Source organism: Somniosus microcephalus, chromosome 10, assembly GCF_052327205.1.
Source record: "Somniosus microcephalus isolate GS21.2 chromosome 10, FLI_Smic_1.0, whole genome shotgun sequence".
In the NCBI taxonomy this organism is placed as follows: domain Eukaryota; kingdom Metazoa; phylum Chordata; class Chondrichthyes; order Squaliformes; family Somniosidae; genus Somniosus; species Somniosus microcephalus.
In genome coordinates this window covers 188,574,505-188,601,130 of record NC_140996.1, presented here as the reverse complement: position 1 = coordinate 188,601,130, position 26,626 = coordinate 188,574,505, and the positions used below count along the sequence as shown (strand labels likewise).

At 46.5% G+C, this 26,626-nt stretch overlaps 1 protein-coding gene across 1 annotated transcript in view; it reads left to right on the top strand.

Annotated features, from left to right (window-relative positions):
- The window catches only part of stard13b (StAR related lipid transfer domain containing 13b), a 730,982-nt gene that overhangs the window by 50,904 nt on the left and 653,452 nt on the right, over positions 1-26,626 (top strand). Inside the window, exon 2 of the mRNA XM_085999342.1 lies at positions 1,245-2,175. Coding sequence (XP_085855468.1) covers positions 1,297-2,175 — 879 coding nt within the window. The 5' untranslated portion in view covers positions 1,245-1,296. The remainder of the gene's footprint in view (positions 1-1,244; positions 2,176-26,626) is intronic.

Here is a 26,626-nt window from a genome sequence, read left to right as displayed (position 1 = left end):
TGTGCCTACGTAAACACCAAGCTCAATGTGTGTCTTTAAGTGTGCACAGAGCTTCCTGTGTGGGTTTAAGTCTGGACAGAACTAGATACCTGTGCTTAAATATGCACAGAGCCCTGCACATATGCTTAAGTGTGCACTGAGCTCACTTAAACACATGTGCAGAGCCCTGCTCAAACTTGAATCATGCACAAAGTGTAGCTTGCTGATCTTAGAAAAGTGCTGATTGGACAATTGGCTCCTTTCTAACAGAAGCAACTTAAAGGTATACCATTTGGGTTTTTTGTAAACTTTAATATTAGAGATGCCTTTAAAAAGATGTCTCTGCTCCAATTCCAGTTATACTAACTGCTGCAAAGGTGAAACGGCAGTGACTACTTCCATCACGTGATCTCACATCCAACAAAATGTTCAACTGAGAGCCATCACGCTGCTCATCCTGGGGATACTTTCCTCTTTGCGCATTAGGATTCCCTGCTTTATATTCATGTCTACTTTGTTACTAATTATAACAACCAGAGGAAAATATACCCACTGCAATGTGGAAATTATATTCCAGCAATTTATGATGTGCATTATAACTGCAGTTCTTTTGTAATATTCCACTGACTCAGTTCAGCACAGGTTGATTATTTCAGATCTTCCCCCCTTTATATAACATAAAATGTGAGTTAATTCGTAATGACAACACCTCTAAACTTCTTTACCCAAAGAGTGGTGAGAATGTGGAACTCGTTACCACAGGGAGTGGTTGAAGTGAATAGTATAGATGCATTTAAGGGGAGGCTAGAGAAGCACATGAGGGAGCAGGGAATAGGGGGTTATGCTGATAGATTTAGATGAGGAAAGCCGGGAGGAGGCTCAAGTGAGCATAAACGCCGGCACGGACTGGTTGGGCCGAATGGCCTGTGTCTGTGCCGTATATCCTAGGTAAAGGAATTTTATCGATTTTAAAATGACAGCCTTCCATTTTATAAAGTCACAGATAAGTGCTATCTGACCAGTTGTGTAATTGTAATCTAATTCTATTTTTCTCTTTTTTCTGAAAACATTAATATAAAAGACATTCCCAGTACCCAGAGAAACTCTAAATAACATTATTTACTCCAAAAATGCCAATTTGTGTTTTATTGTGGGCAGGTTAATGGCTTTCCTCCCAGATTAGAAGTGAACCCATTCTAGACAACTCCCTCCATTATAAATGTTACAGTGAAATTAATGCCTTTTTAAAAAATCTTGTTATGTAGGTATGTGGCTGATGTGGTGACGCTTGGGAAAGGCTAAGACCATTGGCTCTTAATGGTTTGTACATCAAGACTCTCAGCAACATGGAAAAGTCAGACATCAAGACCTCGGTTTAATATAAAATGCAGTGCTGCTCGTGGTTCCTGCAGACTGGTGGACGCTTCTACTAACGAAACTGGAATGGAATCAGCATACAGTGCAAATCATCAGAAGTTACCCAGTTCTACAGCTGTCATGTGTTTGGAGGCATCGACATATACCCCAGAAGAAGAGTGTTTGACTGGGTGTAAACAAGAAGGGTCAGACAAGATAAACAAAGCTGACAGTAATGATCCCAAGGGAGATGGTGGTGAAAGTTCAGAGAATGAGAGTTCCCCTCCACTGTTCTGTGTAGAGGGGCCATTGGGATTCTGCAAGGTGTCCGAACACACCGGTAGGATTACTGAGCTTGATGGAGGCTGGCAGTATGGAGTCTTGCTACACTCCGCAGAATGGAATTTGGAAAGTGGTGACGAGGAACCAGATTATGCCTCGATTCCTGAGGTAGCATCTTCCGTTTCTTCTCCGTATAAAAATGCATGCAGTGCAGTAAGTTCACCAAGTGAGCTAAAAGTCAAAAAGCTCAGATCGAGTATTATTGCATTTTCTGACTATGGGTCTCAAGCTGAACATACACCCAGTGAAACCACTGAACTCTATATTTGTGAAGCATCAGATGAGTTATATGGACCTACTTCATCTGAAGATAATTTCACAGAGTTGCCGCACAATGTGGGATATTTTATGAGAAAAAGAAAGCGAGCAGCCAGTGGAAAACAGACTAACAGTCTTTCTAGTGGGAATACAACTCTCTGCCAGCTTGCGAAATACACTGAGAAGGTTGAGATCCCTGAAAAAGACAGTCAACGGGAGCAAGAAGAAATGGGAAAAGAGGTAAGAATTGCAGTATTGTGTTTTTTTTTTAAGAGGTTTAAATTGCGAGTTAAATCATTGCATTGGATGGTTCAGTAAATGTGTGTATATAATATTGAATGTCACAAATTGAAACATATTAGAATGGTTCATTCTATAATGGACAGCCAAATGTGCTTTTGGTGTCCTTAGAATAAGTGGTGAAGCCAAAGTGGTCTGTATTGGACTAACATTTAGAAACATTTGAATTTTGGCCTTATTAAAAGTGAAATGACCTTTTTTATAAATGTCACCTCAGACGCACAGTTGAAGGACTCTATCATAGTTTGAGAAATTGTGACATAAGTTTCTCAGCGGATTGCAAAACTTTCAAGCCTTTGGCGTCACTGTGAATAATGGGTTGGTATTGGTGGAGTTAGGTCTGACAAAGTTGAAACCTTCTGTCTATGACATATCACATTGTTCGCTTATTTCTTACTCTCATGGTACAAATGGGGATTAAGTAAAACGCAGTACTGTTTGCAGAAAATTGCTGAGCTATTAATACACAATAGTTCCAGAAGAGATGTTGGCCGGAATTTTGCCTACCTGGGTGGGTCTGGTGTGGGTGGTGTCCGTAGCGGGTCGCGACCCTGCTGCTGGCTCCATCCCGCTGTTGAAAATGAACTTACCTTAATGGGTAACCCTCATCCTAGATCTCATTAGATCAGGAAATGTTACCTTAATGGGGCCTATTAAGCATGCCTAGCGCGTTACCCGGCCCAATGAGATGGAGCGGGTCTGATGATGTCATTTATGACGCGTTTTCAGCCGGGATCTTTAAAGGGACCGTGGCCACATTAGATTTGAAGTTTAATCTAACATAGTGCTGTCAGTGCACTACAGCATTGGAATGCTGTAAACACTGACAGTGACTGCACAGAGGCAGAGGGCTGCACCCAGGTTCTCCGATGTCTCACTCCATATGCTTATGGAGGGAGTCAGAGCACGCAGGGAGGTCCTCTTCCCTTCAGATGGGTGGGAGAAACCTCCCCAGGAGACCAAGACCGCCTGGTTGCAGATTGCAGAGGAGGGCACAAGTAGGGATGTGGTCAGGGGGACCTGGGTGCAGTGCCGCAAATGTTTCAATGATCTCATTCGATCAGGAAACGTTAGTACAAAGCCGCACTCAACCTCATCCTGCTGTGCCTCTCATCACATCTCCATCACTCTGCCTTCCCTACCCTACTCCTGTACATCCTTACTCACGCCAACTTACCTTGCACCTCCACCCGTCCCTCTCTCTCTATCTGCATTATTACATCCCTATCTCACTAGCCACCCCTCACACTCACCCTCATCCTAGTGCAATCATAACAAACTAACAACACACAAGGGTAGCCACTTTGGTATTTTATCCAATGTTTATGTAAAGTTTCTGTTAATGTGGTGTCAAACATAAAAATCTTTATTTTCAATATTTTCTGGTCTTGGACAGATTTGTGTGCACCTTTGGAAGTGGCTTAGTGAGTTGCAATGAATGATGAGACATAATGGTACCCTCCATAATGGTGATGAGTGTGAAAGGAATGGCTTGGTCATTGTAGGGATGCTTTATGGTGTTGGTGTGGGGTGGTGCCACTGGATGGAGACTTTGCTGGAAAGACTTGCAGCCTGCAGAATCTGTGCTGGAAATGGACTGAGCAACAGCTTCTGCCTGAGGAAATTGATCATCTGTCAAGTGGGAGCTTTTACTGTACATTTGATGCTGTCAAGTAATCAGCTGGAGCAATGGCCACGGAACTCCCGCCTCAGGTTGACAGACGTGGTTCCTGAGCTGCGTGAATTCCGTGGCCATGCAGAGAAATTTAAAAAGTAAATGAAAAAAGGCTCGTAAGTGCCTGTAAACTACCTGATAATGATTTCAATTGGGTCGCCCACCGATGCCGGTCGGGCCGGGTCGGCTCCGCGATCACCGATGCGCCTGGGGGAAAGGCATGTGGGAGCGAGATGATAGCGGATTCCCGATCCACTCCCAAAAATAACAACTTTCCCACCCGACCCGCCACCGATCGTGCCTGCTACCCGTTATATCTGCTACGGCTATCTGAGGAAAGGACCAAGCCATTCCATACAAATACAAGCACCCTGTGGGTATTGTGGGAATATATGTCTGATTGGCAGTACCATTTTGGTTTAACAAGCACATTTGTTCCAGATAAATTAAGAAACTGTAGCCCAGATATTGCATGAATTGGAAGTGGGATGTTTTACATGTTGGGAATTGAACTTGCTGAGGGTTAAATTTGGGGGATTGCCCCGCACAGGATTAATTCCCTGCATACAAATGATGAGGCCCAAAGAGCCCTGGATATTGGGCCGCATCACAATGAGGACAGCGCTGTGGGAGCAGGCAGCACGTGGTCGGAGCTACTGACTGAGCCACGGCTGACGCCCGTTTGTAGAGAACAAGGGGTTGCCTTCAGGGCTAGTCTGAAACACGGAATGCAAGCAAAATATCTGGAATAAAACCCACAAAACATAACCAGAAGCAAGACAGGACAGATTCAGGCTGGGTGTCTGCATTATAGATAATTGTTTTATTTCTAAGGAGGGTTTAAATTTTATCACTGATCTGCGGACGCCAAACGGAGGCTCCACTGTAGCTCACCAAATTCAGAGAGCGGAAAATGGGTCAGTCTCTGTGCAGATCCGGCCGGCAGGTAGGCCTGATGGGGTGGCGGGAGGGTGTGGGCATGGATCCTGGGATGAGGGGTGGGGAGAGGTAGGGGGCAAGAATGGGCTGGCAGCAGGCTGGAAGATTTTTGTGGGGTGAGGAGGAGCATTCCTGCTTCTCCTGGCTCACATTTGAATTAGGATAAGATGGCCAATGTAATTTCTCCTCTGTCTTCTCCCTCAAACAAGAGCATTCCATTTCCACAAAGCATTCCACTTGGCATCCCCTCAGACAACTGACATAAAATCAGACCAAATGGCTGGTGGAATTGCTCTGGGACATATAGCCATGCTCATTTATGTCATGCGAATATCTGTTGCTTGTTGACCATAGAATCATAGAAAGTTACAGCACGGAAGGAGGCCATTTCAGCCCATCATGTCCGTGCCGGCCAACAAAGAGCTATCCAGCCTAATCCCACTTCCCAGCTCTTGGTCCATAGCCCTGCAGGTTACAGCATCCCAAGTGCACATCCAAGTACTTTTTAAATGTGGTTAGGGTTCCTGCCTCTACCACCCTTTCAGACAGTGAGTTCCAGACCCCCGCAACCCTCAGGGTGAAGAAATTTCCCCTCAAATCCTCTCTCAACCTTCCACCAATTACTTTAAATCTGTGCCCCCTGGTTTTTGACCCCTCTGCTAAGGGAAACAGGTCCTTTCTATCCACTTTATCTCAGCCCCTCATAATTTTATACACCTCAATAAGGTCTCCCCTCAGCCTCCTCTGTTCCAAGGAAAACAAACCCAGCCTATCCAGTTTTTCCTCATAGCTAAGATTCTCTACTCCCGGCAACATCCTTGTAAATCTCCTCTGTACCCTCTCTAGTGCAATCACATCTTTACTGTAATGTGGTGACCAGAACTGCACGCAGTACTCTAGCTGAGGCCTAACTAGTGTTTTATACAGTTGAAGCATAACCCCCTTGCTCTTGTATTCTATGCCACGGCTAATAATGGTAAGCATTCCGTATGTCTTCTTAACCACCTTATCTACCTGGCCTGCTACCTTCAGGGATCTGTGGACATGCACTCCAAGGTCCCTTTTTCCCTCTACACTACTCAGTGTCCTACCATTTAATGTGTATTGCCTTTCCTTGTTAGCTCTCCCCAAATGCATTACCTCACACTTCTGCAGATTGAATTCCATTTGCCACTGTTCTGCCCACCTGACCAATTTATTGATATCTTCCTGCAGTCTACAGCTTCTTTCTTCAGTATCAACCACACAGCCGATTTTAGTATCATCTGCAAACTTCTTAATCATACTCCCTATATTCAAGTCTAGTTCATTGATATATACCACAAAAGCAAGGGACCTAGTACTGAGCCCTGCGGAACCCCACTGGAAACAGCCTTCCAGCCACAAAAACACCCATCAACCATTATCCTTTGCTTCCTGCCTCCGAGCCAGTTTTGAATCCAACTTGACACTTTGCCCTGGATCCCATGGGCTTTTAACTTTGTGACAGTCTGCCATATGGAACCTTATCAAAAGCCTTGCTAAAGTCCATATACACCAAATCAAACACACTACCCTCATCTACCCTCCTTGTTACCTCCTCAAGGACCAAGGAGTCTTAATTATGTTGGTTTTTAATTCAAATCAGTAGTTATGGTACTTAGATTTACCAATAAAGCCAAATGAACTTTTGCAATTTTAAATCCCGAAAAACAATCATGATTTCCATAGCAATGAAACACTTGGTGATGGTGTTAGCAACACTTTCCTGCAACTCTGAACACTCTCTCCATCATTCTCACTGTCATTAACATCTAAATACAGTGAGACTGCTGCAGTGCAGTGTAGCAACCTTTATACTAGGATGACAAAAATAGATCTGTTAAATGAAAGTTAGAGAAAATCAATGGTATAATCCACTCAAAGATATAAAGCCCTGCAACAGCCATTGCTATGGTCTCCCCAAGAGCCCAGTTAACGCTGAACCATACACGGGTTCATGCTGTAATTCTACCAATAAACATTCTTGTTTATTTGGCCCTTGGCTTCAGAAGGCCCAAGATTAATTTGTTTAAGAAAGAACTTGCATTTATATAGTGGCGTTCACATCCTCAGGATGTTCCAAAGTCCTTCACAGCCAATGAATTACTTTTGAAGCGTAGGCACTGTTGTTTTCTAGGCCAATGCAGCTGCCACTTTGTACACAGCAAGGTCTGACAAACAGCAATGAGGTAAGTAACCATATAATTTGTATTGGTGATGCTAGTTGAGGGATAAATGCTGGCCAGGACACTGGGAGAACTCTCCTGCTCATCCAATGGTACTATTTACGTCCACCTGAGCAGGTAGATGAGACCTCATCTCACCTATCTGTTGGATCCTCTTTGCCTTGCTGCCGGGCCTCCTCAGACCCTCTGAGTTAACACAAGAACCACTGCCTGTTTCTTGGGGTGCCTCACCAGAAGATGAGGCGTGAGGACCCGAAATGCCCTATCTTGCATTATTTAAATGAGTTGACGGGCCTGTGCGTGTTGCAGGGGTAGAGTAATGTTGGGAAAATTTGGAGTAACAGATCTCTGCCCCATTTCTCTTGACTTTTGTGCTCAATTAATAGGTGTTTTCTGGGGGAAATGGTGAGGAAAATCAGCCCCATGATGCCTTGACTTTATGTTGTCCCCAAGGCATAGCTGGTCAGAACAGTTGTTACATAACTTGTTCTTTAGCCAATCAATCATTTTCTTCCCTTCTTGGGTCTAGCGGTTAGCTAGGTAATAAAAAGCAGCACACAGTCCTCACATTTAAATAAAAGATGTCCATGGTTTGTGATTCTACTGCCAGGACCAGTGAAACTCATGGGCCAAATATAGCATGTCAGATGTTGGCCACAGCTTTAGCTAGCTGTAGAGCTAGTTCAGCTCCAGCGGCTTAATTAGTAGACAGGATATGATTCAATGTATCCCACAGCGCAGATCCATGGTACACTGTACTGATGGCATCTTGTGCCTGCGCTTGCTTCCAAACTGTGTCAACCCCCAATCCACCAAATGTGCTCATAGGATGTCATTTCAAAAGGCAACTTCAAATTTATACGGAGGTACTTTTTAAAATATTAATTAGGTTGAAGGGTGAAAATGTATTTTGGATAATCGTTTTTTATGTTTATTGCAAAGAATTTAAATTTAGCAGCATTGGAATTTGCTCCACCTATTCTTAATCTGTTCAATGGTTTTATAACATTAAGATGCAATGGTTGAAAAAAAATCAAAGTTATAAGTAACTGAGAAAAGTAATTGGGAAGCTGACCAATTGTGGCACTAGGAATGTATTCACGGATAGAGTTGGATTCATTCTCTGGGTGTTGTTGTTGGAGTGATGTGCCATTTCACATCATTTAAGAAATATAAATCTTCTAATATGAATCTATTATGTGTGTTAAGGGAATCAAAAGCCTCCCACAAACAAATTTTGTCCAACAAATGGAAAAAAAAAGAACACTGTATAAAAGAAAGCAATCGTGATATTTTTGGGTTACCTGACCCACTGGAGCGAGACATATGCAAGTAAGTTATTTTTAAATTGCAGCAGAAACGAAATACTAGAACTGCCCTGCTCATGGAATGTTGTGTGGTCGCTTCAAGTTTGCCCTTAATTCTGATAAAATTCAGCCAGAGGCAGTTGGACAGAGTTAATGGTCTCTGCTCCATTTTTCACAATTCACTATTATAAATAGAGGAGGAGGCAGAACTGATCAACTTATTTGTGTCACTGTAAAATGATTCCCGTCATTAAATGTGCCACAAATGCATTTCTGCCTCAGTAGAAAGTGAATAAAATCCGTTTTCACAAGATTTAACTAGGGGCCACCTTCTGTCAATATTTTAAGGCCTAATTGTGTTGAGGCCTGAAACCACTTGACTGGGTTATCATTAGTCAGTCAAAGTAAGACTTGCCTTCTCCACACATGCTGCCATTCATCTGGCTGCATAACTACCCTATCCTGACCTTCACTGAAACTGTTCATAGTTTGGCTGATAGGGAATTCTTTCCTTTCTTTACACTGAGGTAGTTATTTCAAGTGATGCAGCTGGGAAGGGAGTGCGCTTCAACTAATTATTATTTTTAGTTTATGGTATTTCCAACAACATGTTTCAGCATCTTTACCTATTTAAAATACAAATAAATAACTTGTTCTAAATGCTGAGTGATTCAGAGTGCTCTTTATTGTTAGAATCAGTTGGTGCTTGCTCAGTTGCAATACACTTAGCAGTATAACATTTACAGATCCATTGCTCAAGGTGTTGCAAGATATCTTCACACTGCTTCAGTGCTGCTTGTTTAATCCTGTGACTTCCAAGGAAACCTGTTTAACCAAATACAATTCAAATCACCAGAAATATTGAACAGAGTGGTTCAATAAAGGTATTTGGTCAGAAGGTGGATAAGCAAATGGAATGTTATTATTAGTAAAGAGACAGAAAATTGAACCAGAATATAAACCAGAAGCCAACGTTACTTAGATTAACGTTTTCTCTTTGTAATTCCATACAAATCTTGATGGGCAATAATCGCTTTGCTGAATCAAGGTGGAAAAATATTAAAAGCACAGCATATGTTAAATTTCCTTTGGCATTTATTATTTTTTCCAAACAGTGAAGATGAACATAATACACTAAGGGGGAGAAATTCAGTATCGCCCCGTTTGGGGCGCTATTATTGGAGGTGCACAAAGTTTAGCGCCTGGCGCTAATTATCGCCTCCGACAGCAAACTTGGCTTTTATCATCCCTGGAGGTGATTGGAGCGCTAAATCAGACGCTACACACCTCTCTTAAGGCGCTAAGGCAGAGGAGCGAGGCGTTACCTCATAGCGCTGGCGAAGCTCATGTGATTTCAGTCAGCAATGGAACACAGACACACTGGCACCATCCAGTTCTTAAAGGGGAGTTCTGACGAATGGTCATCGAACTGAAACGTTAAATCTGTTTCTCTCTTCACAGATGCTGCTTGACCTGCTGAGTTTCTCCTGCATTTTCTGTTTTTATCTTAAAGGGGAGGGTTGATCTTGCTCTCCATCCACATCCTGCTCATTGCAGCCTTGAATCTCGGCCTGAATCTCGGCCTGGAGAGACCTGTACATCAAATCTGCTGGAAAGAACAATGGAGAGAACCAGGGGAACAGCTCAGAGTGCAGACCCCATAGTCTCTTCTAAATCGATACAAGGAAGGGCAAATCAAAACCAACCTGCAAAGTGCTGCTCAGTACCCAAAACTCCTTCACACAGCGTTGAATCTCTCTAGAAGTCTCTCTCTCTCTCTCTCAGAATGTGTGGTGCAAAAATGTCACCGACCAAAAAAGGCAGGAAGTGGTCGCCTTTAAATAGCGCTCCCCTAGTCCCTTTCTGACAGCAGAACGCTCCCCTCAACCTGTCGTTGCTAGCAGCAGGCGGTAAGGCAGGGGGCGCCACTCAATTTCCGGTCCGGGGCGCTAACGTGGCGTTGCGCACTCGACTGACGTCACGATCAACTGGCGCAGGAGATCGTGGCGGTATTGTTTAGCGCCGCCACAAAATGTCCGGTCAATTTCGCGAGAGGCGCAGATATCACCGCGCCCAGGCACTAGTTGCTTTGCTCCCCACTTAGCGCCCTCTTAAGGCGCGTTAGCTGGCGCTACCAACTGAATTTTTCCCCCTAATAATCTCCATAGATGCTAGCCTAGAAAACCGGCAAAAGGTGACTTGCTGTTTCAAAAAGACTGAAAAAGCCAAAAAAACTGATAAATCAACAATAGCCCTGCTATGTAAAAATAAGTAGTTACATGGGCTTTGTAACTTAAGTTAAAGGAGTGAGCAAAGCATCAACTGAGTAACTATAGACCAGTTTGTCTACCATCAGTTTTGGGAAAACTCCTGGAATCCATAATTTAAGATAACATGAGTGAATATTAAGAAACGTATGGGTTAATCAAGGCCAGCCAGCATGGATCTGTTAAAGGCAAGTCATGTTTGACAAATTTAATAGAGTTTTTTTTGAAGAAATGACCAATTGGATAGCTAAAAGGAATGCAGTAGATGAAGTGGATATGGATTTTCAAAAAGTGTTCGGTAAGTTATCTCACAAGATGCTTGTTAGAAACCTTTGTGGGGGGGGTGGAAATTGAGTCGCGCCCCCTTTGGGGCGCTAACTTTGCAGGGGCGCTACTTTTAGTGCCCTGAAAAAATTAGCGCCCCACAGCCAAAATTCACCGGTAGCGCCCCAAGAGGGAAGCGGGGTGCTACTGGAAGCGCCCCACCTCCCTCTTAGAGCGCTGCGAGTGAATATCGTGGCACTACGTGCTGCAGCGCAATGCTCTGCGGCACGTCGCACAGCGATACTACAGGCCTTCCTCCCCTTCTTAAAGGGGAGGGACCTAGCACAGCACGACCCGGGGCCCAGCTGGGCCACCAGGGATCGGAGTGCCGGCAAAAGAGCCCAGCACTCAAGAGAAGTGCCGGGCTCACGGAGCGCAACTGGCACTCCGCAGGGGGGCTGCAGAGGAGGCCGGGGGCAGGTGCTGGCAAGCGGCCAGCAACAAAAATGGCCACCCAGCACCTTCCCTTTAATTAGCACCGCCCTGGCCGCAGGTAGGCCCCCCTGACCCCGTCGGACATAGCGTCCAGTGGTAAGTCAGGGGGCGCGCCCGAAGATCGCAGCCGGGGCGCGAGTGGGGCACTGTGCACGGCGATGATGTCATCGCCAGTGGTGCAACGCTGCGGGGCGCTAACTGTTACCGCCACCGCTAATCTCCCGCTGAATTTCGCACCACGCCCAGGCGCTAGTTGCTTTGTGCCCTAACGGAGGCACAAAGCAACCGAATTTTTAGGTCCATGTGTATAGTATAAGAGGAAATGTAGCAGCATGAATAAAAAGTTGTTTGACAGACAAGAAATAAAGAGCTAGGGTAAATGGGTCTTGCTCAGCTTCGACAATGGTTGCAAGTGGTGTACCCCAGGAGTCAGTACTCAGTCCACTTTGTTCTTGGTATATAGATGATTTTGACTTGGGTATAGGGAGCACAATCTTGAAATTATTTGCCAACTGAAAAGCAAGAAATTTGGTAAACAGTGAGGTAGACTGAAAAAGACTTGACAAAGACATAGGTTAGCAGAATGAGCAGGCAGGTGGCAAATATAATTTAATGTGGATCAATGGGAGAAAAAAATCAAGGGATGAGAGTATACACTCAATGGAAGGATTCTGAAAGGTGTGGATGAACAGAGCGACCTAGAGGTTCCAATACATAATTCCTTGAAAGTGCAAGTGCAGATAGATACAGCCATAAACAAAGGCCAATATAATTTTGGGATGAATAGGAGCATAAAACGCAAGAGTAAGGAAGGAATTATTATAACTTTATACAAAACATTGGTTAAGCCACAGAACTATGTGCAGTTTTGGAAGCAACATATATAGCGCCTCCCCCCCTGGACTTTCCAGGCCTCATTTCTATTGGTTCAATCCCCATCCAGTATTTACGCCAGAGAAATGCCTGGGGCCTGAACGGAATTTCAGGACCAGTTTTGAGAATTCCCTCCAACCAATGGAATGAGATAGTGATATAATTCACTGGCAGCAAGTAGAATTTTAGGTCATAAGAATTAGCTCTTTACTGAAATTAGTTTTAGGAGAGTTTTACTTTCCTATTGTTATTGTTTAATCCACAAATTGGTACCAGGGTGTAAATCACTGTTAATGGATTCCTAAGTGATGTTTGAAGTATATGTCTATAAATGTATGGCATCAAAATAATATACACAGAAAAAACGACTGAGTATAATAGTTATTTAGATTAGAGATATTATGTTTACTACAGCAAAACTTCAATCAGTGATATGTCTGGAAATAAATGGCAGTTTCAATATTTTGACATTAGAATTGATTATGCTAACATTTTTCCATTTAGTAATGGTCTTTAAGTTGAGTAAAGATATGGCTAATTAATGGCCCAGAAATTCGGGTCTCCACGGGTGAGTACGCACGGGGTACTCACGCATGGGCCCGATGGAAGTGCCGGTTTCTTGCATGCACTGCGCATGCGCGGGAAACCGGCACTTCCGTTCCTCTGAACGAAGGGGTTCAGAGGTCGAACGCGTGCGCGCGGGAGTCTGCACGTGCACTTTGAACTTACGTTTTTTTTACAGGTTTTTCCGTGAGGGTAAGTCTTTAGATTTTAGAAATGTAAAAACCAGGCGTAAGGCCTGCATTTTAAAAGGTAAGTGGTCAATTAATTAAAATTAAAACATTTTTTCCACAGGTTTATTATTTTTAAATACTTTAAAGCAAGGTAAGTTTAGTTTTGAATATAAAATTATTTTTTTCAAAAATTTAAATTATTGTTTAAAATAGTTATTTAATGTAATTTATAGTTTATTTAAAAAGTGTGATGATTTTTAAAAATTTATTTGAAGGTTTACTACTATTTTGGGGCCGTAGTATTTATAAGTTTTGACAGGTCTTCCTGTCACTACTTATGAATGGGCTTTTCCCTGCGCCGATTGGCTGCCCATGGCCCACGTGATCCCAGGGGACGCATCGCACTAACTACGCCCCGGGACACGCAAGCACAGCGCGCTGGCAGCTGGGCCAGGCCCCGGAGCGGAATTCCAACGGGGTCCTACAGCTCAACTGCCGGCGCGCAAGGTAAGTGCAGGTCGGGGGCTTGCACCTGCGGGAAGCCCCCGACCCGAATTTCTGGGCCAATAGTACATTTCTAAAGTTACTTAAGGAGGCATTCACTTTATGAAAATGGGTTTGGCAAACTTTGTTTGATGAGAAGAACTGTACATCAAGTTTGTTATGATGCATTAATGGTGGATTTCACTGGTATGTTTAAAAAAAAGTTTGCTGATCAGGACAGATTTTCCTCTTTGCTGCAATGGTGGTGGATCATCGGCGGGGTGAGACTTCCGCCTGCTCCCTGCCTATACCTCCAACCCTGGCAGATTTCCTGGGGGTCAGTGTAATTATTTATCATTTGCAAGGATGTTGGAGCTGTTTAAAGTGCCACTGGTTTATCCTTCTCAGATGGGAGGGAGAGAGATCGCTGAGGCAATTATTCTCAACAATTACATCTAATTCTAAAATTCCATATTTGGGCAAATATATTGCGAGTCTGACGTCACTTCCAGAAGAAAATCCTGAGAGTGGTATCGGATGGCAGGTAGTCCACTGACGTAACCTCGGAGGAAATTTGACTCCGCCATTCCTTTAGTGTATAGTGATTGATAATTCTGAGAAATGTTCCTGAAGGTTTCTTGGATGTATCTAAAAAGAACTTACATTTATATAGCGACTTTCATGTCCTCAGGACATCCCAAAGTGCTTTAATGAGGTACTTTTGAAGCAAAAGCAAAATACTGCGGATGCTGGAAATCTGGAATAAAAACAGAAAATGCTGGAAATACTCAGCAAGTCAGGCAGCATCTGTGGAGAGAGAAACAGAGTTAATGTTTCAGGTCGATGACCTTTCATCAGAACTGGAAAAAGTTAGAGATATTACAAATTTTAAGCAAGTGCAGGGTCAGAGAAAGGGGGGAGGGGAGGAAAGAACAAAAGGGAAGGTCTGTGATAGGATGGAAGGCAGGAGTGATTGAAAGGCAGGAGTAATTGAATGACAAAAGGTATGATTGTAAAAAGCAAAAGGAGATGGTAATGGGCCAGGTAAAGAAGCAAAAAATGAGTCTAGAAGAGGTATAAATGGAAATGGCAGAAACATCAACAGCTGCCATCTGAAAAAATAGGGACAGAGATTATGATCTGAAATTGTTGAACCTGATGTTGAGTCCAGAAGGCTGTAAAGTGCCTAATCGAAACATGAGGTGTAGTTCTTCGAGCTTGCGTTGAGCTTCGTTGGAACAGTGGAGGAGGCCGAAGACAGAGAGGTCAGAGTGGGAGTGGAGCGGTAAATTAAAGTGACAGGCAACCGGAAGCTCGAGGTCACACTTACGGACTGAATGGAGGTGTTCCGCAAAATGGTCACCCAATCTACGTTTGGTCTCCCCAATGTAGAGGAGACTGCATCGTAAATAGTGAATACAGTATATTAAATTGCAAGAAGTACAAGTAAATCGTTGTTTCACCTAGAAGGAATGTTTGGGGCCCTGGATAGTGGGAAGGAAGGAGGTAAAATGGCAGGTGTTGCATCTCCTGCGCTTGCACGGGAAGGTGCCATGGGAAGGGGAGGGGGTGCTGGTGATGATTGAGGAATGGACCAGGGTGTAGCAGAGGGAGCAGTCCCTTCGAATGCTGAAAGGGGAGGGGAGGAGAAGATGTGTTTGGTGGTGGGATCATGCTGGAGGTGGCGGAAATGGTGGAGGATGATCCGTTGAACGTGAAGGCTAGTGGAGTGAAAGGCAAGGACAAGGGGAGCTCTATCGTGGTTCTGGGAGGAAGGGGAAGGGATGAGAGTAGAAGTGCGGGAAATGGAATGGGCACGGTCGAGGGCCATGTCAACCATGGTAGAGAGGAATCCTCGGTTGAGGAAAAAGGAAGACGTATTGGAAGTACTAGTATGGAAGGTGGCATCGTCAGAACAGATGCGACGGAGACGGAGAAATTGGGAGAATGGAATATAGCCCTTACAGGAAGTGGGGTGGGAGGAAGTGTAGTCCAGATAGCTGTGGGCATCAGTGGGCTTATAGTGGATATTGGTCGATAGCCTATCCCCGGATATGGAGAGAGAGAAGTTGAGGAAGGGAAGGGAAGAGCCAGAGATGAACCATGCGAAGGTGAGGGAAGGGTGGAAATTGGAAGCAAAGTGAATTAAATTTTCTAGTTCAGGGTAAGAGCAGGAAACGGCACCAATACAGTCATCAATGTACCGGAAAGAGGTGAGGGAGGGGACCTGAGTAGGACTGGAACAAAGAATGTTCCACATATCCCAGGAAAAGGCAGACATAGCTAGGACCCATGCGGGTTCCCATAGCAACACCTTTAATTTGGAGGAAGTGAGTGGAGTCAAAGAAGAAGTTGTTCAATGTGAGAACAAGTTCAGCCAGGCGGAGGAGGGTGGTGGTGGATGGGGTCTGGTTGGGCCTCTTCAGGGAAGAAGCGGAGAACCCTCAGGCCATCCTGGTGGGGGATGGAGGTGTAGAGGTGTAATGATCAGTAACATGTCATTCTAGAATGGTACACTAGGTGGAGCTGTATGTTTAGTAGTGGGCTAACAACAAGGCAGTAGTCAAGATGGATGCCTGTACACTAGTCCACATGGCTGAATAAATGACTAGCTCAAGCTAGCTGTTCATAATGAAAACGTCTATTTATTTATGAACATAACATGGTACCAGGATTCGTAATATCTGCTGAATATTGTGAAACGCGACATGGAGAATTTGAAGCCACCGGAGGGTTTGAAACTCACGGGGAATGTCGACTGCAATTGGCGGACTTTCAAACAACAATTCGAACTCTACATTGCTGCCATCGGGTTCAGTACGAAGCCAGACGCAAGGAAAATAGCGTTACTGCTCACGGTTGCAGGCCCGCAGGCAATAGAGGTATTTAATACATTTGTATTTGATCAAGAGGAGGACAGAGAAAAAATGGACGATGTGCTAAAGAAGTTTGATACACATTGTTCTCCCAAAAAGAACAAGACCTATGAGAGGTACGTGTTCCATTCACAGACACAGCAGCAAAATGAGACTTTTGATAGCTTTGTGACCGAGCTGAAACTGAAAGCACAGACATGTAATTTCTCTGAACTGAAATCATCCATGATTCGTGACCAGATTGTGTTTGGTATTCATGATAAAAAGGTCAGGGAACGTTTGTTGAGAGAAACTGAACTAACATTGGAGGATGCTGTGAAAATATGCCATGCCAGTGAACTAGCTCAACAGCACGCAAAGACTTTCAGTGAAATTAATAATAATGCGACTGTAGTGAATGACTGTGCTGCTGTCGGTGCTGTGTCCTACGAGGGGAAGAAACGTGGGCAGAACAGAAATGCAAAGCAATCGGAGGATGGAACTTTTAATTGTAAACGCTGTGGTTACCAGCACCAGTCAAGACAATGCTCAGCGTTTGGGAAAATGTGCACAAAATGTAATGGAAAGAATCACTTTGCCAAACAATGCTTTTCAAAAGTAAAAACAAAGAAAGGGCAACAAGTCAATGTGATTGAGGACACTGATTTAAGTGAGACATTTTTTGTACGAATGGTGTCATGTGACAATATAGAAAAGGATACAGAAAATGTGCAGCCCTCAGGAATGGACAATGCTGAACATAAAGTTAATGCAGTAAAAGAGGACAAATGGATAATACCACTGCAGGTAAATGGAGCATTAGTTACATTGAAACTAGACACTGGGGCAAAAGCAAACTTAATCAGTATGAGTGACATTAAAAATATGAAAGAAAAGCCCAAAGTACAGAAAAAGTCAGTACTACTGAAGAACTATAATGGACAGAAAATAGATAGCTTAGGTGTATGCAGACTTAAAGTGACAGTCAAAGACAAAGTGCATCATCTCATGTTTTCTGTTGTGGCTGAAGGACTTGATTCACTACTAGGTGAAAAAGCTTGTGAGGACTTAGAACTGGACAAGAGAGTCTACCATATAAACTGTGCCATAAGCAGACCAGATGACTCCGTGGATTCTGTAGTGAGTAATTTCCAGGATGTGTTCAAAGGATTTGGAGTTCTACCATTCACTTACAAGATCCAGCTAAAGGAGGATGCTCAGCCAGTGGTACATGCTCCACGGAGAGTTCCAGCACCCCTGCGTGACCGGCTCAAGAAAGAACTGGACAGAATGACCACACTAGGAGTCATCAGGAAATTCGAAGAGCCAACAGACTGGGTTAACTCCATGGTATGTGTAAAGAAAAAGAACAATGATCTAAGAGTATGCATGGATCCAAAGGACTTAAATGCAAACATAAAACGTGAACACTACCAGATTCCCAAGCGAGAAGAAATCACCAGTGAAATGTCAGGTGCCAGATACTTCACAAAGCTCGATGCCTCACAAGGATTTTGGCAACTAAAACTGGATGAAGAGAGCACCAAATACTGTACCTTCAACACACCATTGGGCAGGTATTGTTTCCTCAGAATGCCTTCGGGATAATATCTGCATCTGAAATCTTTCATAGAGCGATGGAACACACAATTGACGGTCTAGAAGGAGTTCGGGTCTATGTTGATGACATCATCATCTGGGGCTCCACACTGAAAGAACACAATGAGAGACTGACTAAAGTGCTACAGAGCATACGCCGGAATGGACTGAAGCTCAACAAAGCCAAGTGTCAGTTTGGTGTCCAGGAAGTCACTTTCCTAGGAGATAATCTATCTGGTAAAGGAATAGAGCCAGATATGGAAAAAGTAAACGCCATACTCAAAATGCCCTGACCCACTGACAAAAAAGGAGTGCTACGCATCATGGGGATGATAAACTTCATTGGAAAGTTCATTCCTAACTTGTCAGCCAAGACGGCCTGTCTGCGAGACCTGCTACATAAAACAAATGAGTTCGCATGGACAGAAAGACATGAACAAGAGTGGATGAACCTCAAAACAGTGCTGACAACCACACCTGTACTCACCTTCTTTGACCCAACAAAGAGAATCAAACTGTCAACGGATGCATCAAAAGATGGCCTAGGCGCAGTCTTGCTACAAGTAGAGGGTGAAGATTGGAAGCCTGTTGCCTATGCCTCCAGGTCTATGACTGATTCTGAGTGTCGATACGCCCAGATTGAAAAGGAATGTCTAGGCTTGGTAGTTGGACTAGAAAAGTTCCATGGCTACATATATGGACTTCCCACCTTCACAGGTGAGACAGACCACTGCCCACTGGTTGCCATCATAAAAGAAAATCTGAATGAGATGTCTCCAAGGATTCAACGACTCATGATGAAGCTGCAAAGATATGACTTTGAACTGATCTACACACCAGGCAAACACATAATGTTAGCAGATGCACTATCCCGAGCACCCACAATGAGTCATGTGAGCTCTACTGAGGAAGACGTGGATGTTCATGTGAGTATGGTCACTGCAGCGCTGCCCGTGTCAGACACAAAATCAAAGCAAATAGCAGAAGAAACAGTAAAAGATACAGTGTTACAAACAGTAATAGAGAACATTCATCATGGTTGGCCAAAAGGTTCCTGTCCAAAGTACTATCACATTAGGTCAGAATTGAGTGTCGCAAGTGGACTATTACTAAAACAGAACAGAATAGTCATTTCACAGGCTCTACGTCGAGACATACTCAAAAGGATTCATGAGGGACACCTCGGAATTGAAAAATGCAAAAGGAGAGCAAGAGACACTGTTTATTGGCCTGGCATAAGTAAGGACATTGGGAACATGATAGGCAAATGTGAGACATGTCAGAAACACCAAAACAAACAAGCAAAGGAAAGAATGATAGTAGCTGACTTACCAACAGCACCATGGCAAATGGTTGGTATGGACCTCTTTCATTTGAATGGTAAAGACTATCTAATAGTGATCGACTACTATTCTAACTATCCTGAGATGGCGCTGCTCTCAAGCACATCAGCAAGCAGTGTCATAATGCATGTTAAATCCATCTTCGCCAAACATGGAATTCCCAGGATTGCCGTTAACGACAATGGTCCGTGCTTCAACTGTAAGGAGTGGCAACAGTTTGCAGCACATTATGACTTTCAACACATCACATCCAGGCCTCTGTATGCTCAGTCGAATGGTAAGGCAGAGAAAGGTGTTCAAGTTCTCAAACAGCTACTGAAGAAAGCAACAGAAAGCAAGTCTGATCCTTATCTCGCCCTGCTGAGCTACCGAGCCTCCCCTTTAGACTGTGGTTCTTCACGTGCTGAACTCCTAATGGGTCGCAAGTTGTGCACCATGCTACCCTGCTGTGCAAAAGAAAAGCAGAGTAAGGAACTGAGACAGAGACTTCAACTGTTAAAGCTGAAACAGAAATCACACTATGACAAGTCATCCAAAACTCTGAAACCATTGACAAGGGATAATGTTGTCAGGATTGAGGATCCAAATGCATGGAACAGGAAAGCTACAGTTCTTGAGGAAGTAGGACCAAGGTCATACACCATTAGAACTGAGGAAGGACAGATTCTCAGGAGGAACCGCCGTTCCCTCCTGAAAACACAAGAAACTATCTAAGAGCAAATCGATGACAATGCCGCAATTGAATCTTGTCACTCACCACCAGAACAATCTAACACAAACACACATACAGGCTCTCATGAAAACACATCAGACCTACCTGTGCTGAGAAGATCCACACATGAAGTAAAAAAGCCTGATAGACTTAATCTTTGAGTATAAAGAAAACTATAATAAAAGAATGAAAAGCTTAGAGTTCATTCAGTAAAGCTTTGAAAATGTGTTGACTGTTGTGAAGATGTTTATTTCGTTATGATTGATTGATATTGATTTTGTTTAACCTCCAAGGAAGGGGGATGTAATGATCAGTAACATGTCATTCTAGAATGGTACACTAGGTGGAGCTGTATGTTTAGTAGCAGGCTACCCACAAGGCAGTAGTCAAGATGGATGCCTGTACACTAGTCCACATAGCTGAATAAATGACTAGCTCAAGCTAGCTGTTCATAATGAAAACGTCTATTTATTTATGAACATAACATAGAGGGATTGGACGTCCATAATGAAAAAGAGATGGTTGGGGCCAGGAAACTGGAAACTGTTAAAAGTACTATTGAAGTGCAGTCACTGTCGTAATGCAGAAAACGCAGCAGCCAATCTGTTTTTCTGTGTCATTCACTTACAAGTAAGAACATAGGAACAGGAGTAGGCCATTCATCCCCTCGAGCCTGTTCTGCCATTCAGTGAGATCATAGCTGATCTGCAACCTAACTCCATATACCCGACTTTGGCTCATATCCCTTAATACCTTTGGTTAACAAAAAGTTATCAATCTCCGATTTAAAATTAACAATTGATCTAGCATCAATTGCCATTTGTGGAAGAGAGTTCCAAACTTCTACCATCCTTTGTGTGTAGAAGTGTTTCCTAATTTCACTCCTGAAAGGTCTGGCTCTGATTTTTAGACTATGCCCCCTAGTCGTAGAATCCCCAACCAGCGGAAATAGTTTCCCTCTATCTACCCTATCTATTCCCCTTAATATCTTGAAAACTTCGATTTGATCACCCCTAAACCTTCTAAATTCTAGGAAATACAACCCTAATTTGTGTAATCTCTCCTCGTAACTTAACCCTTGAAGGCCGGGTATCAATCTGGCAATCCTATGCTGCACTCCCTCCAAGGCCAATATATCCTTCCTAAGGTGTGGTGCCCAGAACTGCTCACAGTACTCCAGGTGTGGTCTAACCAGGACTTTGTATAGCTGTAGCATAACTTCTACCCGCTTGTATTCCAGTCCTCTAGATATAAAGGCCAGCATTCTATTAGCCTTTTTGATTATTATCTGTACCTGTGCATGACATTTTAATAATCTATGTACCTGGACCCCCAAGTCTCTTTGGACATCCACTGTATTTAGCTTTTTGCCTTTTAGAAAGTACCCTCTTCTATCGTTTTTAGGTCCAAAGTGGATGACCTCACATTTGCTTACATTAAAATCCATTTGCCACAGTTTTGCCCATTCAATTAATCTATGAATACCCCTTTGTAATTTTATGCTTTCATCTATACTGCCTACAATGTTGCCTATCTTTGTGTCATTGGCAAATTTGGATATATGACTTTCTATGCCATCATCTAAGTCGTTAATAAATACGTTGAATAGTTGAGGCCCCAACACAGATCCCTGCAGGATACCACTAGTCACCTCCTGCCAATTAGAGTACCTATCCATTATCCCTACTGCCTGTCTCCTGCCGCTCAGCCAATTTCCTAACCAGGTCAATAATTTGCCCTCAATTCCATGGGCTTCTACCTTAGTTAACAGTCTCTCATGTGGGACTTTATCAGTTGCCTTCTGGAAGTCCATATAAATAAACATCCATAGACATTCCCCTGTCCACTACTTTAGTCACCTCCATAAAAAACTCAGTTTGTCAGGCATGACCTACCTTTCACAAATCCATGCTGGCTCGCTCTGATCAACTGAAAATTTGAGGTGTGTTCAGTCACCCTATCCTTGATTATAGACGCTAGCAATTTCTTGACAACAATTAACGTGACAATTAATCCCCAGACGAATGGATTGATTTTAACACCCTCTTCCCGGCGGGAATGAGATGGAAGCCCCCCAACAATTCCACGCCTGCCCTCCCCCCGCCCCCCCAATTGCCTCCCTTCCTTGCAGATAAAACTTCCGGTTCAGCTGCCGGATTAATTTCCCACCCATCCTAATCGGTGAGCAGCCCGTGTTCCCTTGTTGAGTGCTTACAGTTCGCTAATCTATCTATATATATATAAAAGGATACATCTGTCTGTCTGTCTGTCTGTCTGTCCTTCGGTGTGCGTCTGTCCGGCTGTACACTCGAAAGTTATAGAGCGTACCTACACGTGCGTTACATCAAAAGAAAGCTTACGATTCCAAAACGGTCGTAAGTGTATTTACGTTTCGGCCGGACAAAAATTGCGCCCGCGGGTATCCAAAAAACGTTCAAAATTCCGCTCATTAGCATCTCATTAGCGATAGAGTGACGTCGAGGGTCGACCAATCGTACGCCGGGTTCCTGGTGTGTGCGGGCGGGCCCTCCTACAGTCGAGTGACGGGACGTTTGACCAATCCTACGCTTCGGTGACCTGACGGTCGACCAATCGGTGCGTGTGTGGGCGGGCCAGATCGTTCTGAACCGAGGTGAGTGGGCAGCCATCTTGATTCCATTCTTTTTCCGCTTTCTGCGTTTTTCTTTTCAAACCTACATTTCCAGCAAAAAAAAAATTGCTTTTATTAAATTGTTTTTAAAAAAACTTCATTCATTTGTAAATATTTTCTCTAACCTGAAGATTCTTTTTCCTACCTTTCCCCGTTTTTGTAAGGCCTCAGAACCTAGGCCTCAAAGCCTGGGCTCTCCTGCCCAGCCACGCCCGAGCTAGGTAATTGTCCCACGGCTTCTGCTAAGCTCCTCCCCCCCCGTCACGTTACCCGGGGCAACGGCGTCAGCCACGAGGGTCACGGGACATACACAGGGTGCGCGCGCAGCAGGAGCAGCTGAGACGCAGCGTCTCTCTCTGTTCCCCGCTCGGCTCGGGTGGGGGGGGCGGGGCTCTCGGGAGTGCGGATCTCGGGCGGGGCTTGGAGAGCAGGAAGGGTTAACCCGGCAACCGGGGTCCCGCCGGCCGTCTCTCACAGCCGCAATCGGCGCTCTTCAAGCCAGCTCGGTGAGGGCGGGGCCATGTCAGTGCGTGGGGCGGCACGGAGCTCTGCGGAGCCATCGCTGGCGCTGGGCTCGGGTGCTTTGTGGCCTGCGGCCGAACGGCGGCCGCGGACCTCGAGCTGACCGGGGCGCTGGACTCGGCTGGGCCATGTCTTTGCGGGTGTTCGCCTCGGCCAACGGCATCAGGGTGACGGCTGAGGCCGCCAAAAGCATCCAAGGGAACGCGTTTCATCCAGGTGCCGAGGCCCGGGCCCCGGGGCGGAAAGAGGGATTGGAGCGGGGGGGATGAGGGATTGGAGCGGGGGATGAGGGCTCGGGCAGGGGAGAGGGAGGAGGGAGAGAGGGGAGGAGGAGGGGAGAGGGAGAGAGGGAGGGGAGAGGGGGGAGGGAGGAGGAGGGGGGAGGGGAGAGGGGGGAGGGAGAGGGGGAGAGAGAGGGGGGGAGAGAGAGAGGGAGGAGGAGGGGAGATGGGGGAGAGGGAGGAAGGGGGTAGGGAGGAGGTGAGAGGGAGGGAAGGGGGGTAGGGAGGAGGTGAGAGGGAGGAAGGGGGTAGGGAGGAGGTGAGAGGAGGAAGGGGGTAGGGAGGAGGTGAGAGGGAGGAGGAGGGTGAGAGGGAGGAGGAGGGTGAGAGGGAGGAGGAGGGTGAGAGGGAGGAGGGGAGAGGGAGGGAGGAGAGGGAGGGAGGAGAGGGGGAGGGAGGGAGGAGAGGGGGAGAGGGAGGGAGGAGAGGGGGAGGAGGGGGGGAAAGAGGGTGGAGGGGGGGAGGAGGGGGAGAAAGAGGGTGGAGGGGGGAAGAGGGAGGAGGGGAAAGAGGGTGGAGAGGGGGAAGAGGGTGGAGGAGGGGGGAAGAGGGAGGGGGGGGAAAGAGGGAGGAGGGGGGAAGGGGAGGAGGGGGGAAGAGGAGGGGGGAAGAGGGGGAGGGGGAAGAGGGAGAGGGGGGAGGGGGGAAGAGGGGGGGAGGGTGGGGAAGAGGGGAGAAGAGGGGGAGGGGGGAAGAGGGGGGAGGGGGAAAAGAGGGTGGAGGGGGGAGACAGAGGGAGGAGGGGGGGAGGGGCCAAAGAGGGGGGGGAGGGGCGGACAGAGGGGGGGGAGGGGGGCAAGAGGGAGACGGAGGGGAAGAGGGAGGAGGGGGAGGGGGGAAGAGGGAGGAGGGGGAGGGGGGAAGAGGTAGGAGGGGGAGGGGGGGAAGAGGATGGCGGGGCAGGGGGGGAAGAGGGAAGAGGGTGGAGGGAAGGGGGGGAAGAGGTAGGAGGGGGAGGAGGGGGAAAGCCGGGAGGAGGGGGGAAGAGGGAGGAGGGGGAAGAGGGGGTCGAGGGGGGAGGGGCTGAAGAGGGGAGGGGGTGAGTGGGGGAAGAGGTAGAGAGGGAGTCGGTCGTTTCATCAATTAGGGGCAATTTCCTAATTAAGAAAAAGTCACAGAAACGGATACAGATTTATTGGGCATCATTTCGAACAACCAGCAAAGATTCAGCATCAAACTATGCTCTGACGTTCTCTGCTTCACACAGGCGGTCAGAAGCTGCAACGTAAGACTTCAAGCCATTACTAACTACCACCCTGGATCCCCAAAATATAACCAGAGTTATATTCAATGTTGGAAGTATTTTAAACTACATAAAATTTAAATGTGGAACAAGTAACGTATTTTGAAATTATCTAAATCGCAGATTAAAAGCCTTAAGAAAGTTGGCTCCTGATTCCTCTGGTCAGAAGCGCTAGCTGGCTTCATTGTCCTATAACACAGTCCATCGCAATATAAACCCATGGTAACCGCGGCTGGGCCTCTAAGTCCAAGCCCTTTCCCCCGCGTCTCAACCGTCCCCCGCCGACCCTCACAAAATGGCGGCCCGCCCCTCTTCACCCACCGGGCCTCTGAGTCCAGCCCCTTCCCTCACTCTCACCTTCCCTCTCTGTCTTTCTCTCCCTTCCCTCTCTCTCTTTCTCTCCTTCCCCCCCTCTCTCTCCTTCCCCCCCCAGTCTCTCGCTCTCTCCTTCCCCCCAGTCTCTCTCTCACTCTCTCCTTCCCCCAAGTCTCTCTCTCACTCTCTCCTTCCCCCCCAGTCGCTCTCTCTCTTCCCCCAGTCGCTCTCTCTCTTCCCCCCCAGTCGCTCTCTCCTCTTCCCCCCCCAGTCGCTCTCTCTCTTCCCCCCCCCCAGTCGCTCTCTCTCTTCCCCCCCCCAGTCGCTCTCTCTCTTCCCCCCCGCCAGTCGCTCTCTCTCTTCCCCCCGCCAGTCGCTCTCTCTCTTCCCCCCCAGTCGCTCTCTCTCTTCCCCCCCAGTCGCTCTCTCTCTCTCTCTCCAACAACAACATGCCCTCGAAAAAGCCTCGGCACCGCCGGGCACTCCAGCTAGTCTATCTATCTATCTATATATACTATCTATATATATAAATCGGTACATCTGTCTGTCTGTCATTCTGTCATTCTGTCATTCTGTCTGTCATCGCGTGTGCGTCTGTCGGGTATGCGCTCAAAAGTTACAGGGCGTACCTACGCGCGCCGTTACCTCCAAAAGAAAGCTTACGCTTCCGAGACGGTTTTTAAGCGTATTTACGTTTCGGCCGGGTTAAAATCGCGCCCCGCGGTATCCAAAAAAATCTTAACATTCCACTCATTAGCATCTCATTATCCGCTCATTAGCGACACGAGTGACCTCGAGCTCGACCAATCGTACGCCGGGTTGCTGGCGTGTGCCGCCGGGCCAATCGGTGCGCTTGTGTGGCCGGGCCTTATCGTTCTGAACCGAGGTGAGTCGCCGGCCCATCTTGATTCCAAACTTTTCCTTTCTTTTTCCCGCTTTCCGCGTCTTTAAAAAAAAACGTTGCTTTTTAAAAACACATATTGTTTTTAAAAAAAAAGATTTAGAAACGAATTAACTTATCTAATCTCATTAATTTTCCTACCTTTCCCGTTTTTCCAGGTAGGCCCTCGAAGCCTCGGCTTCTCCCTTCGCACCCCACGCCCGAGCTAGGCACCTCCCGGGCCCCACTCGAAGGCTGGAGGTGCCGAGCCTCAGCCCAGCGCCGCTAGGGTGCACGCGCAAGCAGTAGCTGAGACGCGGCGTCTCTCTCTGGCTCGGACCGGGGGGCGTGGGCTTGCTGAGCGTCAAGCGTCACCCTGGCAACCGGCCCCCCCGGCCGTCTCGCACAGCCGCAATCGGCGGTCTTCACATCGGGGGGGGGGGTGCGACCCTCTGCGGGGGCCGCGACCCCTCGGGAGGGGGGGGCGCGACCCCTCGGGGGGGGGGGGCCGCCAAGCGTCACCCTGGCAACCGGCCCCCCGGCTGTCTTGCACAGCCGCAATCAGCGGTCTTCACCTCAGGGGGGTGGGGCGTGACCCTCGGGGGGGGGCCGCGACCCTCTGCGGGGGGCCGCGACCCTCGGGGGGTGCGCGACCCACGGGGGGGGCCGCGACCCTCGGGGGGGGGGGCCGCAACCCTCGAGGGGGGGCCGTGACCCTCGGGGGGGGCCGCGGACACTCGGGGTGGG